This window comes from Carcharodon carcharias, chromosome 29 (genome assembly GCF_017639515.1).
Source record: "Carcharodon carcharias isolate sCarCar2 chromosome 29, sCarCar2.pri, whole genome shotgun sequence".
In the NCBI taxonomy this organism is placed as follows: Eukaryota; Metazoa; Chordata; class Chondrichthyes; order Lamniformes; family Lamnidae; genus Carcharodon; species Carcharodon carcharias.
Window position 1 is genome coordinate 6,031,548 of NC_054495.1, and position 16,471 is coordinate 6,048,018.

Consider the following 16,471-nt stretch of genomic DNA (forward strand, 5'->3'; position numbering starts at 1 on the left):
TGGGCTGTGTGTCGGGGTTGGGGGGGAGAAATGGGCTGTGTGTCGGGGTGGGGTGAAATGGGCTGTGTGTCGGGGTGGAGGGAGAAATGGGCTGTGTGTCGGGGTGGGGAGAAATGGGCTGTGTGTCGGGGTGGGGTGAAATGGGCTGTGTGTCGGGGTGGGGTGAAATGGGCTGTGTGTCGGGGTGGGGGAGAAATGGGCTGTGTGGTGGGGAGGGGGTGAAATGGGCTTTGTGGTGGGGAGGGGGTGAAATGGGCTGTGTGTCGGGGAGGGGGTGAAATGGGCTGTGTGGCGGGGAGGGGGTGAAATGGGCTGTGTGGTGGGGAGGGGGAGAAATGGGCTTTGTGGTGGGGAGGGGGTGAAATGGGCTGTGTGGTGGGGAGGGGGAGAAATGGGCTGTGTGGCGGGGAGGGGGTGAAATGGGCTGTGTGTCGGGGTGGGGTGAAATGGGCTGTGTGTCGGGGTGGGGTGAAATGGGCTGTGTGTCGGGGTGGGGTGAAATGGGCTGTGTGTCGGGGTGGGGTGAAATGGGCTGTGTGTCGGGGTCGGGGGAGAAATGGGCTGTGTGTCGGGGTGGGGTGAAATGGGCTGTGTGTCGGGGTGGGGTGAAATGGGCTGTGTGTCGGGGTGGGGTGAAATGGGCTGTGTGTCGGGGTCGGGGGAGAAATGGGCTGTGTGTCGGGGTGGGGTGAAATGGGCTGTGTGTCGGGGTCGGGGGAGAAATGGGCTGTGTGGTGGGGAGGGGGAGAAATGGGCTTTATGGTGGGGAGGGGGTGAAATGGGCTGTGTGGTGGGGAGGGGGAGAAATGGGCTGTGTGGTGGGGAGGGGGAGAAATGGGCTTTGTGGTGGGGAGGGGGTGAAATGGGCTGTGTGTCGGGGAGGGGGAGAAACGGGCTGTGTGTCTGGGAGGGGGGAGAAATGGGCTGTGTGTCAGGGTCGGGGGAGAAATGGGCTGTGTGTCAGGGTGGGGGGGGAGAAATGGGCTGTGTGTCGGGGTCGGGGGAGAAATGGGCTGTGTGTCAGGGTCGGGGGAGAAATGGGCTGTGTGTCAGGGTCGGGGGAGAAATGGGCTGTGTGTCAGGGTCGGGGGAGAAATGGGCTGTGTGTCGGGGTCGGGGGAGAAATGGGCTGTGTGTCGGGGTCGGGGGAGAAATGGGCTGTGTGTCGGGGTGGGGGGAGAAATGGGCTGTGTGTTGGGGTTGGGGGGGAGAAATGGGCTGTGTGTCGGGGTGGGGGGAGAAATGGGCTGTGTGTCTGGGAGGGGGGAGAAATGGGCTGTGTGTCAGGGTGGGGGGGGAGAAATGAGCTGTGTGTCGGGGAGGGAGTGAAATGAGCTGTGTGTCAGGGCAGGCCGGTGCGAGGTGAAGAGCCGCAGCACATATGCAGATGGTGAGTGACTTGGAGGAGTGGTGTTCCACATGAATGAGAGACTTGCATTTTTATAGTACCTTTCACCACATTCCAATAGTTTTCACAGCCTACAAATATCACATCTCAAAAACAGCACCTTCAACAGTGCAGCACTCTCTCAATACTGACCCTCTGACAGTGCAGCACTCCCTCAGTACTGCCCCTTGACAGTGCAGCACTCCCTCAGTACTAACCCTCTGACAGTGCAGCACTCCCTCAGTACTGACTCTCCGACAGTGCAGCACTCCCTCAGTACTGACCCTCCAACAGTGCAGCACTCCTTCAGTACTGACCCTCCGACAGTGCAGCACTCCCTCAGTCCTGCCCCTCCGACAGTGCAGCACTCCCTCAGTATTGACCCTCTGACAGTGCAGCACTCCTTCAGTACTGACCCTCTGACAGTGCAGCTCTCCCTCAGTACTGACCCTCTGACAGTGCAGCACTCCCTCAGTACTGACCCTCTGACAGCGCAGCACTCCCTCAGTACTGACCCTCCGACAGTGCAGCACTCCCTCAGTACTGACCCTCCGACAGCGCAGCACTCCCTCAGGATTGGCCCTTCCACATTATGGTGCTCCCTCGGGACTGGCACTGACAGTGTCAATCTGGAAATGGGCTCGAGATTATGGGCTCTAGTATTATAAACTTAAATAAGAGCAACTATGTGGGGATGAAAGCTGAACTAGCTGAAGTGAACTGGGATACCAGGTTAGGAGATAGATAAACAAAGAAACACTGGCAGACGTTTATTGTAAGAATGTACTTATTCTGATTATTCTGAAATATCCCCATAAAGAAAAATTCTAAGCGGCGGACCCACCATCTGTGGTTAACTAAAGTACTTAAGGAAAGCATCAAACTTAAGGCAAAAGCATGTAACTGCATAAAGATGGATGGCTGGTCAGATGATTTGTCAGAATATAAGGAACAGTGGAGAATGATTAAAAGGTTAATCAGGAGAACGAAATTAAGTATGAGAGGAAGCTAGCTAGAAATGTAAAAATGGATGGCAAGAGTCTCTATAGGTATTTAAAAAGGAACAGAGTAAGTAAAGTAAGTGTTGGTCCTCTAGAGAGTGAGAGTGGGGAGTTAATAATAGATAATAAGGAAATGGCCAATGAAATGAACAAACGTTTTGCTTCTGCCTTCACTACCGAGGGTACAAATAAACATTCCAGTAATAGCTGTAAATCAGGAGGCGGAAGGGAGAGAGGAACTTGGTGAAATTACAATCACTAGGGAAGTGGTACTGAGCCAACTGATGGAACTGCGGGCTGACAAGTCTCTGGGTACTGATGGACTTCATCCTCGGGTCTTAAAAGAGATGGCTAATGAGATTGTAGGTGCTTTGGTGTTAATTTTCGACAATTCCCTAGATTCCGGAAAGGTTCCATCAGACTGGAAAGTAGCAAATATAACCCCTCTGTTCAAGAAGGGAGAGAGGCAGAAAACAAGGAACTATAGGCCAGTTAACTTGACGTCTGTTGTGAAGGTGTTCGAATTGAGCATTAAGGAGGTTATAGCTGGGCACTTAGAAAAACTGAAGGTAATCGGGAAAAGTCAGCACGGTTTTGTGAAAGGGGAATCATGTTTCACCAATTTATTGGAGTTCTCTGAAGGAGTAACGTGCTGTGGATAACGGGGAGCCTGTCGATGTACTGTACTTGGATTTCCAGAAGGCATTTGATAAGGTCAAAGGTTTTTGCGGAAGGCAAAAGCTCATGGTGTTGGGGGTAACATACTAGCATGGATAGGAGATTGGCTGGCTAGCGGAAAGCAGAGAGTATGCATAAATGGGCCTTTTTTTCCTGACTGGCAGGATGTGACGAGTGGAGTCCCGCAGGAGTCTGTGCTGGGGGCTCAACTCCTTGCAATTTACATCAATGGTAGCTAAATTTTCTGATGACTAAAAGATGGGCAGGAAAAGATGTTGTGAAGAGGGCATAAGGTGGCTGCAGATGGATATAGATAGGTTGAGCGAGTGGGCAAAAATTTGGTAGATGGGGTATGATGTGGGGAAATGTGAAGTTGTTCACTTTGGCAGGATGAATAAAACAACAGAGTATTACTGAAACAGAGAAGCACCGCAGAATTCCAGGAGGCAGGGGGATCTAGGTGTTCTAGTACGAGTCAGAAAAAGTTGGTACGCAGGTACAGAAGGTTAATGGAATGCTATCCTTTATTACAAGAGGAATTGAACATAAAAGTAAGGATTTATTCTTCAGTGATATAGGGCCACATTTGACCACATTTTGAATATTGTGTGCAGTTGTGATCTCCTTATTTAAGGAAGGATGTAAAAGATGTTGGAGGTGGTTCAGGTGAGGTTTACTTGATTGATACCTGGGTTGTCTTATGAGGAAAGGCTGGACAAACTGGACTTGTTTCCACTGGAGTTTAGAAGAGTGAGGGGTGATTTGATTGAAGATATAATACCGGTATTGACAAGGTGGACAAGGACCTTTCCTCTTGTGGCTGAGTCCAGAACTAGGGGGCACTGTTTTAAAATTAGGGGTCGCCCTTTAAGGACAGAAATGAGGAGAATTTTTTTTCTCTCAGAAGCTTGTGTGACCGTGGAACTCCCTGCCTCAGAAGGTGGTGGAGACGGGGTCACTGGGTATTTTTAAGGTGGAGGTGGATCGATTCGAGTTTTCCAGCTATTTTTGTTTTTGTTTCAGATTTCCAGCATCCGCGGTATTTTGCTCTTAACTTATTTTGGATGGATTCTTGTTAGGCAAGGGAATCAAAGGTTATCGGGGGTAGGTGGGAATGCGGAATTCGAAACCCAAACAGGGTCAGCCGTGATCTTATTGAAGGGCGGAGCAGGTTCGAGGGGCCGAATGGCCTACTCCTGCTCCCTCTTTCGTATGATTCTCTAGAGTGGAGCTCGAACCCACGACCTTCTGACTCCAAGACAACAGAGCATGATACCCACTGGTTCACAGCTGACACCGCGTAATTCACGGCTATTCAACCTGGCAAGACATCCCGGGGTTGTTAAAGGTGCTGGATATTTGCTGTCCGCTTCCAAGAGGATGCTGTGCCTACCCAGACACCCAGACACCCGTCCAGACGCTCAGACTCGGGTTTGTGTGCAGCTGCCATGACTCTTACCTGCGTACGCACTCAAGCACTTGGACAGGACACTGAGAGGCAGCAGGGGGTCGATGAAGGTGAGCAGACGGGATGGTGAGGCGCTGGCCTGGAGCAGGGTGGCAGGGTAGGCTGCCATGATCCCGTCGGGCAGCCGGATGCCGTAGGACGCGGCCCGCATGGTCACAGTGATGCAGAGGTTCCCTCCGGCGCTGTCCCCTGCCAGGCAGATCCGTTCTCCAGTCGAGCCTGATGGACGGAGGGGGGAGGGGTGGGGGGGCGGGGGGGTAAAAGAGAAAACGAGGGTGAGAACACACAGGGAACAACTGCAGGCGGTGGAAGATTTCAGTACATTGGATAGACTCTTGAACCCAGCATAGTGGCAGCTGCTCCACACAGCGACTGGTGTAGATCACCGCACACTCATTTCCACCACACGTCTCCAAGATAAGTTGACCGGGGGGGGATCGGGGGGGGGGGGGGGGGGGGTGAAGAGAGAGAGTGGGGGAGAGGCGGAAAGAAGGAGAGGCGGAGAGGCACCGAGGGGGGGAGAGGCGGAGACAGAGGAGGGAGAGGGAGAGAGGGATGATAGAGAGACAGACAGCGGGGGGGAAAGAGAGAGGCCAGACAGAGGAGAGAGAGACACAGATAGACAGCGGTGGAGAGAGAGACCACAGGCTGGGGGGAGAGAGAGAGACATAGGTGGGGAGAGAGAGAGAGACGTAGATGGGGCGGGGAGAAAGAGAGAGAGACAGAGGGGGGAGAGAGAGAGACAGAGGGGTGGGGATAGAAAGACAGGGGAAGAGAGAAAGACAGGGGGAGAGAGACAGAGACTGAGTGGGGAGAGAGAGACTGAGTGGGGAGAGAGAGAGAGAAAGACAGAGGGGGGAGAAATAGAGAATTGAGGGAGAGAGAGAGAGAGAGAGAGAGAGACAGAAGGGGGAGAGAGAGGGAAGAGGGGGAAGAGAGAGAGAGAGAGAGAAAGAGATGGGGGGCTGGGGAAGAGTCTGCCTTTGCAATGCTGAAGTCTGTTCCTTTGTAGCAAATGCAAACAGAAAGATAACAGGACAGCAGTGCAAAGGGAGCTTTACTCTGTATCTAGCCCCGTGCTGTACCTTCCTGGGAGTGTTTGATGGGGACAGTGAAGAGGGAGATTTACGCTGTGTCTAACCCCGTGCTGTACCTGTCCTGGGAGTGTTTGATGGGGACAGTGAAGAGGGAGCTTTACCCTGTATCTAACCCTGTGCTGTACCTGTCCTGGGAGTGTTTGATGGGGACAGTGTAGAGGGAGCTTTACTCTGTATCTAACCCCGTGCTGTACCTGTCCTGGGAGTGTTTGATGGGGACGGTGTAGAGGGAGATTTACTCTGTATCTAACCCCGTGCTGTACCTGTCCTGGGAGTGTTTGATGGGGACAGTGTAGAGGGAGCTTTACTCTGTATCTAACCCCGTGCTGTACCTGTCCTGGGAGTGTTTGATGGTGACAGTGTAGAGGGAGCTTTACTCTGTATCTAACCCCGTGTTGTACCTGTCCTGGGAGTGTTTGATGGGGACAGTGTAGAGGGAGCTTTACTCTGTATCTAACCCCGTGCTGTACCTGTCCTGGGAGTGTTTGATGGGGACAGTGTAGAGGGAGCTTTACTCTGTATCTAACCCCGTGCTGTACCTGTGCTGTGACGGGGAGAGTGTAGAGGGAGCTCTGAAAGCCTCCGCTCCTTCACTGTATGCCTCCTTGGCCCATCATAGTCTGTTAACCATGACACGGGTGTCCCCCAGTCACTGTGTCCTGATTGACCCCGCCCCCTCTGTATACCACCCTGCAGCCTTTCTCCGCGGCTTCTGCAATTACAAGCGGAGGGGAGGCGTACCCAAGAGGTGGCAGTTCCGTACTGCCCAGCAGTAAGCGAAGAAACACTCCTCAAGAGCCCGCGGGAAGGGGGCCTCCGGGGCCAGCGAGTAGTCAATGGAAAGGATTGGTGAGTCCAGCTCGTGGGCCCAGCTCTTCAGGTAAGGCTAAGTGAAAGAAACAGAGAGTTAGAGATGGGGCAGACAACAGGAAACATACCAAGAAGCACCGGGACAGGAGCACACCAGCCAAGAAGCTGGGTAAGCAAGGCGAGAATTCACCATCACTGTGATGTCCAGCACCAAAGGGGAGACTGGCGCTAAGTGGGGCAAAGAGATGGAGGTGAACACCATTGTGGCAATCAGTAGCAAGAGGGAGAATCCGCAAGGGGTGGAGGATGAAGGGAGAGATGGAGAAGACAGAAGACTATCATTGTGGTGAACAGCAAGGCGAGAGGGTTTGGGGAGGGAAGGAGGAAAGATGGGGCGAGGGAGGAAGGGGCGAGGGAGCAAGGGAGAGGGGCGAGGGAGCAAGGGGGAGGGGTGAGGGAACAAGGGGGAGGGGCTAGGGAGCAAGGGGGAGGGGTGAGGGGAAGGGGTGAGGGAGGAAGGGGGTGAGGGAAGGGGGGGCGAGGGGTGAGGGACGAGGGGTGAGGGGGCGAAGGGAGAGGGGCGAGGGAGTGAGGGGCGAGGGGAGGGGGAAGGGGCGAGGGGAGGGGCAAGGGGAGGGGCGAGGGGGGAAGTGGAGGGGCGAGGAAGGAAGGGGAGGGGGGAGGGGCGAGGGGGGGAAGGGGAGGGGGAGGGGCGAGGGGGGAAGGGGAGGGGGCAAGGCGGTGGGGGCGAGGGGGTGGGGTGGAAGTGGGGGGGGTGAGGTGGAAAGGGGGAGATGGAGGGGGAAAGTGGGGAGGGGAAAAGGGGGGGAGGTAGCTAAAGGGGGAAAGGAGGATGGGGAAACAGTGGGGTGGCAGGAAACATGGGGGTGGGGATCGGAGAGAGGGGAACGCAGGGAGGGGTGACCCCGTGCTGTACCTGTCCTGGGAGTGTTTGATGGGGACAGTGTAGAGGGAGCTTTACTCTGTATCTAACCCCGTGCTGTACCTGTCCTGGGAGTGTTTGATGGGGACAGTGTAGGGGGAGCTGTACTCTGTATCTAACCCCGTGCTGTACCTGTCCTGAGAGTGTTTGATGGGGACAGTGTAGAGGGAGCTTTACTCTGTATCTAACCCCGTGCTGTACCTGTCCTGGGAGTGTTTGATGGGGACAGTGTAGAGGGAGATCTATTCTGTATCTAACCCCGTGCTGTACCTGTCCTGGGAGTGTTTGATGGGGACAGTGTAGAGGGAGCTTTACTCTGTATCTAACCCCGTGCTGTACCTGTCCTGGGAGTGTTTGATGGGGACAGTGTAGAGGGAGCTTTACTCTGTATCTAATCCCATGCTGCACCTGCCCTGGAGTGCTTGCTCTTCCCTTTCTTGAGCTGGACTGTCTTTGTTAAGAGCTAAAAATAAACCTTGCTGCTCTCCTGAATCAGGAGACACAAAGGATTCGACTTGTTCTTACCTCATGTGATTTTGAGGTTTGAGCCACAAACCCTCCACCGTGGAAATGAACAATGAGGAACTTTGACCGTGGAGCTTTCTTGGTTTTCAGGCGTATGTCAAGACCCAGCTGAGCCTCAGGTTTGCAGAGTTCATTGAGCTCATCACTGTCCTAATATCAACGGGAAATGCAAGAAAATAATAACTAACACTTCGGAAGGGCAGATCAACATGTCAACAACCTGATAGCGTTACATCTGTGATGGCAGGGAGTCAAACATAGCAACTTCATATCCACACTGAACCAGTGCTAACATTTACTGAAGACTCTTGACTAAGCTCTTCCTCTAGTTTTTATCCACAGATGCTGTTGGACCTGCTGAGTTTTTCCAGCATTTTCTATTTTTGTTTGTACCACCAGGTGTCCCTGTGAGTCTGCAGTGCTGGGGGTCCATCCAAGGGGGTTTCTGAGACTATGTCACCAGGAGTCTACCACTAGGCATTCCTGTGAGTCTGCAGCGCGAGGGATACAGTTCTGGGGGTCTCTGTGTGACTACATCACCAGGAGTCTACCACTAGGTGTCCCTGTGAATCTGCAGTGCTAGGGATACAGTTCTGGGGGTCCCTGTAAGACTACATTACCAGGAGTCTACCACTAGGGGTCCCTGTGAGTCTGCTGTATCAGGGATACACCCCTGGGGGTCTTTGTGCGACTACATTACAAGGCGTCTACCACTAGGGGGTCTCAGAGTCTGCAGTACTGGGGGTCCAGCCCTGGGGGTCTCTGAGACTACATCACCAGGTGTCTACCACTAGGGGGTCCCTGTGAGTCTGCAGTAACAGGAGTCCAACCTGAGTCCCTGAGACTATAGTACAAGGAGTCTACCAATAGAGGTCTCTGAGAGACTGCAGTTCCCTTGTTAGCCTGTGGTTCCAGGAGTCTACCACTAGGGGTCCCTGTGACTCAATCAAAAACAGGAAATGCTGGAAAACTCAGCAGGTCTGGCAGTGTCTGTGGAGAGAGACACAGAGTTAACGTTTCCAGTCCATATGACTGCTTCAGAGATATATATATATACACATTCCCCCTCTCTGCTGAAACAACATGGGGAGCACACACTTGCTTCACACCGTTTGCTCAAACAAACAACAAAGGGAGCATGGATTGGGTTAAAAATTCTGCTCTGACAGACAACCGAAGGAATTTTACATTTCTGGTTAAGAATGGCTGAGGGGGTGGGGGGGGGGGGGGGGGAGGGGGCGGTATCTCGAGACATCGCACGAGATCACAGCCAGCCCAGGGAGAACCATTGCATTTACCTGTCCATCTCGCAGCTCGTAGGAGATGAGTCTCATCTGTACGGGTCCGGGGCCAGAATGAGCCACTGGAGGAGTGATGACGACCATCAAGTTGGGGTCAGCAAGCAGTGGCATCTCAAAGGGGACGGGCGGGACGGACAGCGTCTTGTTCACACGGACAGCGGTGGATGTTAGAGTCACCAGAGACTGGCAAGGAGGGAAAGAATGAGGAACACAGTCAGAAAGCTCAGTTAGCATGTACCGGTGATGTTACACAGAGTCCAGCAGCACAGACACAGGCCCAGTCCGTTTACTTCGGTGCTTAAGACAGCCCGTCTAGTTATCTCTTCCCACCCCCTTCCCTGTATTTACACCTCAGGTGGGTCCTTACCCTCTGAACCCTCGGTCTCGGGGAGCGTTGGTACTTACTGCCAGCAGCTCAGTTTCGGTGATGTTCCAGAAGGCCTTCCAGAAGTGCACGTCCAGGTTCTGGGTAAGCCGCTCGAACTCGGAGCCGCGGAGCTCGGGGTCAATGGCGTACTTGCCGCTGGTGAAGATGGAGGTGGCGGCGACACCTGCAAGGGAATCAGTCCGACAGCTGAGAGACCAAGGGAGGGGAACGTCCAGGGACGATGATGAGGAGAGAGCCTCCCGATATCCCAGCCTTCAGAAAGCAGCCCCGTTTATGCACCCACCTCAGGTCGCTTCCCGGCCAGCGAATGACTTTCCCCTTGAAGCCTGGTCGCTGTTGTAATGTAGGAAATGCAGCAGCCAAGCTGTGCACAGCAAGATCCCACAAACAGCAGCAATGGGACAATGAGTTTTTAATCCGTTATTGGGAGGTTTTGCTTGACAAATATTGGGACCAGGACTCCGGGTATAATTCCCCTGTGCTTCTCCCAGCAGTGGCCGTGCAATGCTTCACCCTCACCCGATGGCGGGGGGGTGGGGGGCAGACGGGGCACTGGATGAATGTCTCACCCACCCGATTTAAATGTCACTCTCTTTGTTTCTTTAGAAAGTCGGGAAGAGAGAAACTAGGTAGCTACAGGTCTGTTTCTTTTTTAAAATTCTTTCACAGGATGTGGGCATCGTTGGCAAGGCCAGCACTAGTTGCCCATCCCTAACAGCCCTTGAGGAGGTGTTGATGAGCTTTGAATGGCTGCAGTCCACCCACCGCGCTGTTAGTTGTGGGGAAATGACTGGAATCTGACGTTTAAAGATAGAGAAACTGGGCACCTGAGCAAACACCACTTGATCAGGGAGAGCCAGCATGGCTTTGAGAAGGGGAAGCCAGGTCTGGCTAATTTAATTCAATCTTTTGAGGAGGTTACCAACATGGTGGATAAGGGAATGGCTATGCATGTTATTATTATGGGCTTCCTGGAGGCACTAAACCTTCAGTAAAGGTTTCACGCAAGAGGTTCTAAGCAAAAGTGAGTGTGTGTGCAATTGTAGATAAGCTTATGACATGGGTAGGGAAAGGGTTAGGAGACTGGAGGCAGAGAATAGGGGATAATGGATATTAACTCCAGTTGGATGGATGGTGTCATCCAGGAATAGGTACTGAGGCCTCAGCTTTTAAATTACGATTATAAATGATTTAAACATACGGCAATGTACTCCATCATCTAAGTTTGCCGATAACACCAAGTTAGGTGACACATCGAGCAGTGGAGACTGGAGCAGAAAGTTATGGGGGGGATATTGATAGACTGTGGGTGAGCAAAACCATGGCAGATGGAACTCAACGTGGGAACAGTGAGCTCGTCCACCTTGTACCCAAGTAAAAAGATTGGAAACAAAAACAAAAGTACCTGGAAAAGCTCAGCAGGTCTGGCAGCATCTGCGGAGAGGAACACAGTTAACGTTTCGAGTCCGGAATGACTCTTCAACAGAGCTAAGTAAAAATAGAAAAGAGGTGAAATGAGATGCTGCCAGACCTGCTGAGTTTTTCCAGGTATTTTTGTTTTTGTTTTGGATTTCCAGCATCCACAGTTTTTTGCTTTTAAAAAGGTTGGAATATTTTCTTAACGGTGACAGACGGTGGAGAAACAAAGAGAGTTGGGAAATCACTAAAAGCTAGTGGAGAGAACTAATCGAAAAGGCTAATGAAATGTTGGCCATTCATTTCAAGCAGGGATGGAAAATAACAAGAGCCTTGAATGGACTTTTATCTGGAGTAACTGTGTTCAGTTCTGGGCACCGGACCTCACGAAGGGCACATTAGCCTTGGAAGGGAAATAGCGCATGTTCACTAGAATAGTCCCAGGGCTGAAAGGGTTAAATTATGAGGACCGGTTGTACAGATAGGGCTTGTAAACCCTTGAATATAGGAAGGTTAAGGGGTGATCTAAACAAGGTGTTTAAGATGACTTAAGTAGTTGATGGAGTAGATAGAAAATATTTTCTCTGGTTGGGGATGCGCAAAATCAAGGGTTGGTGGGTGTAGTTTTTTTTAATCGTTCACCATGAGGGCATCGCTGGCCGGGCCAGCATTTATTGCCTATCCCTAATTGCCCCTTGAGAAGGTGATGGTGAGCCGCCTTCTTTAGCCGCTGCAGTCCCTGTGGTGTAGGTACACCCACAGTGCTGTTAGGGAGGGAGTCCCAGGATTTTGACCCAGCGACAGTGAAGGAACGGCCGATATATTTCCAAGTCAGGATGGTGTGTGATAAATCTTAAATTTACCAGTGGGCCATTGAGGGGTGATACCAGAAAGCACTTATTCTTACGAAGGGGAGTGGAAATCTGGAACTTTCCCCTCCGAAAGGATGTGGATGCTGGGCAGGGAGATGAAACAAATGATACTTTACCTAACAATGATCTATCAACTTCAATCTTTAAAGATATCAAGGGATGTGGAGATAAGGTGGGGAAATGAAGTTGAGATACATACAGATCTCAGGGAAAGGCAGAACTAGCTCAAGTGGTTGAATGCCTACTCCTGGTCCCATGTTCCAAATAACAGCATACGTTGACACAGTGGAGTTAAACACAAAGATTCACGGGCAATTTCAGAGAGAGTCCATGAAGATGCACAGTGACCAAGGGAGGCAATTGATAATGAGTGTAAGTGAAGGATGAAGAGATAGGCCCTGAGGAGGCTGTTGAAGAGAAGGGGAGATGGAAATGCAGCGCACGGGAGGGTTAGAGGCAGAAAGGTGGCGAGACCACAAAGAAATAGACAGGTGAGCCGAAAGATTCGGAATCCCTCCCAAGAGAAGTGATGGCTCACGCTGGGTGGAATCTTCCCGGCCCCACGAGGGTGGGCTTGAACATGGGGTAAACGGGAACGTGAGGGATGCAAGTGGTGGGCCACCAATCTGTACAAATAACCGCCTGTTAGTGGGCTGACTGGGGCCGGGACACCACTGGGGAGGTAAGTCCGGCATGTTCCTGCAGATGGCTGGCCTTTTGGGCTGGGTGAGGCGGGAGGGGCGGGGGGGGGGGTCCAGCCCACACTCAACCTGCCACCAGGACAACTTTGACCAGCGCACTACAGCTGCAATCTCTAGCCTTCCGCTGGAGGCAGTATCCCTACACAGGCATGTGTGCCCACTCTTCATTAAAGTGAGGAACCACTGGAGAAGGCACCTCAAAATGGAGGCGCTCTGGCAGTCTCCTCCTGCACGGTGGGCCTGCTGTTCGTCCAAGGCTGCGGGGCCTGAGACTGGGGCTCGCAGCCACAGGGACCCACGTGCTGCCCTTGATTGGATGGCAGACCCAGAGTCGGCCCCTTAATTGGCTGCACCAAGGAAGATCTCCCAGGCAGGAGTCAGAGCAGGACTGGAATCCTGAAATGATGCTGACTCACGCTGGTATCCGAAGAGTGTAAGATTCTGCTCACTGTTTCACAACGCCAAAGGCTTTTATTTCTTTAGAGAGAAATTGAAAAGTACTCACCGTACTGCGGTAGGCTACCGACTTCCACTAGTGAAGGCATTAGGTTCAAGCAGAGACAAACATTTCAATGTTACTGAACACTCACAATCAAACCTCCCTTCTCATTATGTTCACATCCATTTCACAGCCCAAAATTCACAGAATGTAACTGTTTCCGATTGAAGCAAACACTCCCAGGACAGGGACAGCACGGGGTTAGATACAGAGTAAAGCTCCCTCTACACTGTCCCCATCAAACACTCCCAGGACAGGTACAGCACGGGGTTAGACACAAAGTAAAGTTCCCTCTACACTGTCCCCAACAAACACTCCCAGGACAGGTACAGCACGGGGTTAGATACAGAGTAAAGCTCCCTCTACACCGTCCCCATCAAACACTCCCAGGACAGGTACAGCACGGGATTAGATACAGAGTAAAGCTCCCTCTACACTGTCCCCATCAAACACTCCCAGGACAGGTACAGCACGGGGTTAGATACAGAGTAAAGCTCCCTCTACACTGTCCCCATCAAACACTCCCAGGACAGGTACAGCACGGGGTTAGATACAGAGTAAATCTCCCTCTACACCGTCCCCATCAAACACTCCCAGGACAGGTACAGCACGGGGTTAGATACAGAGTAAAGCTCCCTCTACACTGTCCCCATCAAACACTCCCAGGACAGGTACAGCACGGGGTTAGATACAGTGTAAATCTCCCTCTACACTATCCCATCAAACACTCCCAGGACAGGTACAGCACAGGATTAGATACAGAGTAAAGCTCCCTCTACACTGTCCTCATCAAACACTCCCAGGACAGGTACAGCACGGGGTTAGATACAGAGTAAATCTCCCTCTACACTGTCCCCATCAAACACTCCCAGGACAGGTACAGCACAGGATTAGATACAGAGTAAAGCTCCCTCTACACTGTTCCCATCAAACACTCCCAGGACAGGTACAGCACGGGGTTAGATACAGAGTAAAGCTCCCTCTACACTGTCCCCATCAAACACTCCCAGGACAGGTACAGCACAGGGTTAGATACAGAGTAAATCTCCCTCTACACTGTCCCCATCAATCACTCCCAGGATAGGTACAGCACGGGGTTAGATACAGAGTAAAGCTCCCTCTACACTGTCCCCATCAAACACTCCCAGGACAGGTACAGCACAGGATTAGATACAGAGCAAAGCTCCCTCTACACTGTCCCCATCAAACACTCCCAGGACAGGTACAGCACAGGATTAGATACAGAGTAAAGCTCCCTCTACACTGTCCCCGTCAAACACTCACAGGACAGGTACAGCACGGGGTTAGATACAGAGTAAAGCTCCCTCTACACTGTCCCCATCAAACACTCCCAGGACAGGTACAGCACAGGATTAGATACAGAGTAAACTGTTCTGGACAGTTTCAGTATCTGCTGTGCACGGCGGATCTGTTGGCTGCGAAACAGACCATGGTCGATGGGTCCAGGGAAAGTCCTACGGACACTGGAGCTTGGGACATGGAGTGTTCAACAAATGCATGGGGTTCAATAGATCAATTATGACAGGCTTTTTGTATTCAGTGACAACTTGGCTGCTGGAGTTTGTCTCTAATAACAAGAACCAAAATGACACCCACATAGGCATGGAGATAGATACAAAACACCATAAAAACGAAGGCACATAGCAAACACACTCAATCAGTTGCCTGGCAGATATACAGGGAAGCCACACGCATGTATGCATGCGTGCGTGCCAGCCAGACTAGACAGAATGACAAACACACACACACACACACACACACACACACACAGACACACACACACAGAGACACACACAGACACACACACAAGTAAACACAGAATGTGTGAAGATACTTGTGCACAAACACCCGCTCCTTACCTAAGCCGGTTCCGTGTCGTCTGTAGTTTTCCCCAAACGACACCAGGCCGATTGAGATAGTTTGCAAGAAGGGGCGGATCGCAGGCGTAAACTGCAAGGAACAAATAAAAGGTCAGAAGGAATACAGGAACAGGAGGAGGCTGTTTGACCCCTGGGATCTGTTCCAGCAGTCAATGAGATAATAATTGACCTGTAACTAAATACTTGCCTTTGCCCCTATACTTTGACACCTTCACTTGACAACAATCCATGAAGCTTAGATTTAAAATTAACAAATGATCCAGCAATAATTGCCATTTGCAGAAGAGAGTTCCATAGTTCTATCACCCTTTGCCTGTAGATGTATTTCCCAATTTCACTCATGATAGGTCTGGCTTGAATTTTCAGACTGTGCCCCCTAGTCCTAGACTCACCAGCCAGTGGAAATTATTACTCTCCATATATGCTCTCTGCTCCCCTTGATATCTTGAAAAACTCAATCAAATTACTCCTTAGTCTTCTAAATTCCAGGGAATACAAGCCTCGTTTGTGCATAATCTCACCTCATTATTTAACCCTTGGAGTCCAGGAGTCATTTTGGTAAATTGTTGGTTGCAGTCTGGTCTCCGAGTCACACCTGGAAAGATGTTGGTGAGTGGTAATGTCACTGGACTAGTAACCCAGGAGCCCAGGCTAATGCTGCAGGGACATGGGTTCAAATCCCACCACTGCAGCTGGTGGAATTTAAATTCAATCAATAAATCAGGATTTGAAAGCTAGTCTCAGTAACGGTGACCATGCCAACTATCATCGATTGTTGTAAAAACCCCATCTGGTTCACTGATATCCTTTAGGGAAGGAAACCTGCCGTCCTTACCTGGTCTGGCCCATGTGTGACTCCAGACCCAACAGCCACGTGGTTGAGTCTTAACTGCCCTCTGAAATGGCCAAGCAAGCCACTCAGTTCATGGGCAATTAGGGGCGGGCAATGAACACTGGCATCGCCAGCGACGCCCACATCCCATGAAAGAATGAAAAGAAAGAAAAAGTCCTCGGTTCGTGCCCCACTCCAGGGCTTGAGCGCAAAAATCAAGGTAGACATTGCAGTACAGAGGGAGTGCCATACTGTCAAAGGTGCCGTCCTTTGGATGAGGCGTTACACCAGGGTCCCCAGCTGCCCGCTTGGGTGAATGCAAAAGATCCCATGGCATTATTTCCAAGAAAACCACGGAATTTATCCCCGGTGTCCCGGCCAATATTTATCCATCAATCAACATCGCAAAAACAGATTATCGGGTCCTTACCACGCTGCCGTTTGTGGGAGCTTGCTGTGCGCAAATTGGCTGTCGCGTTTCCTACATTACAACAGTGATTACACTTCAAAAAGCACTTAATTGGCTGCAAAGTGCTTTGAGACGTCCAGTGGCCATGAAGAGTGCTATACAAATGCACAGCTTTCTTTGTTTCTCAGTCTACACTGTACTCCTTCCAAGGCCAATACATCCTTCCTAACGTGTGGTACCAAG

General features: G+C 51.5%; 1 protein-coding gene across 1 annotated transcript in view; it reads right to left on the reverse strand.

The window, feature by feature from the left end:
* Positions 1-16,471, reverse strand: part of lipeb (lipase, hormone-sensitive b) — a 91,652-nt gene that overhangs the window by 35,571 nt on the left and 39,610 nt on the right. The window contains exons 3-8 of the mRNA XM_041176758.1: positions 14,967-15,057; positions 9,616-9,761; positions 9,208-9,393; positions 7,910-8,059; positions 6,373-6,517; positions 4,526-4,753 (exon numbers count right to left, since the gene is read on the reverse strand). Of these exons, the coding sequence (XP_041032692.1) occupies positions 4,526-4,753; positions 6,373-6,517; positions 7,910-8,059; positions 9,208-9,393; positions 9,616-9,761; positions 14,967-15,057 (946 nt within the window). The remainder of the gene's footprint in view (positions 1-4,525; positions 4,754-6,372; positions 6,518-7,909; positions 8,060-9,207; positions 9,394-9,615; positions 9,762-14,966; positions 15,058-16,471) is intronic.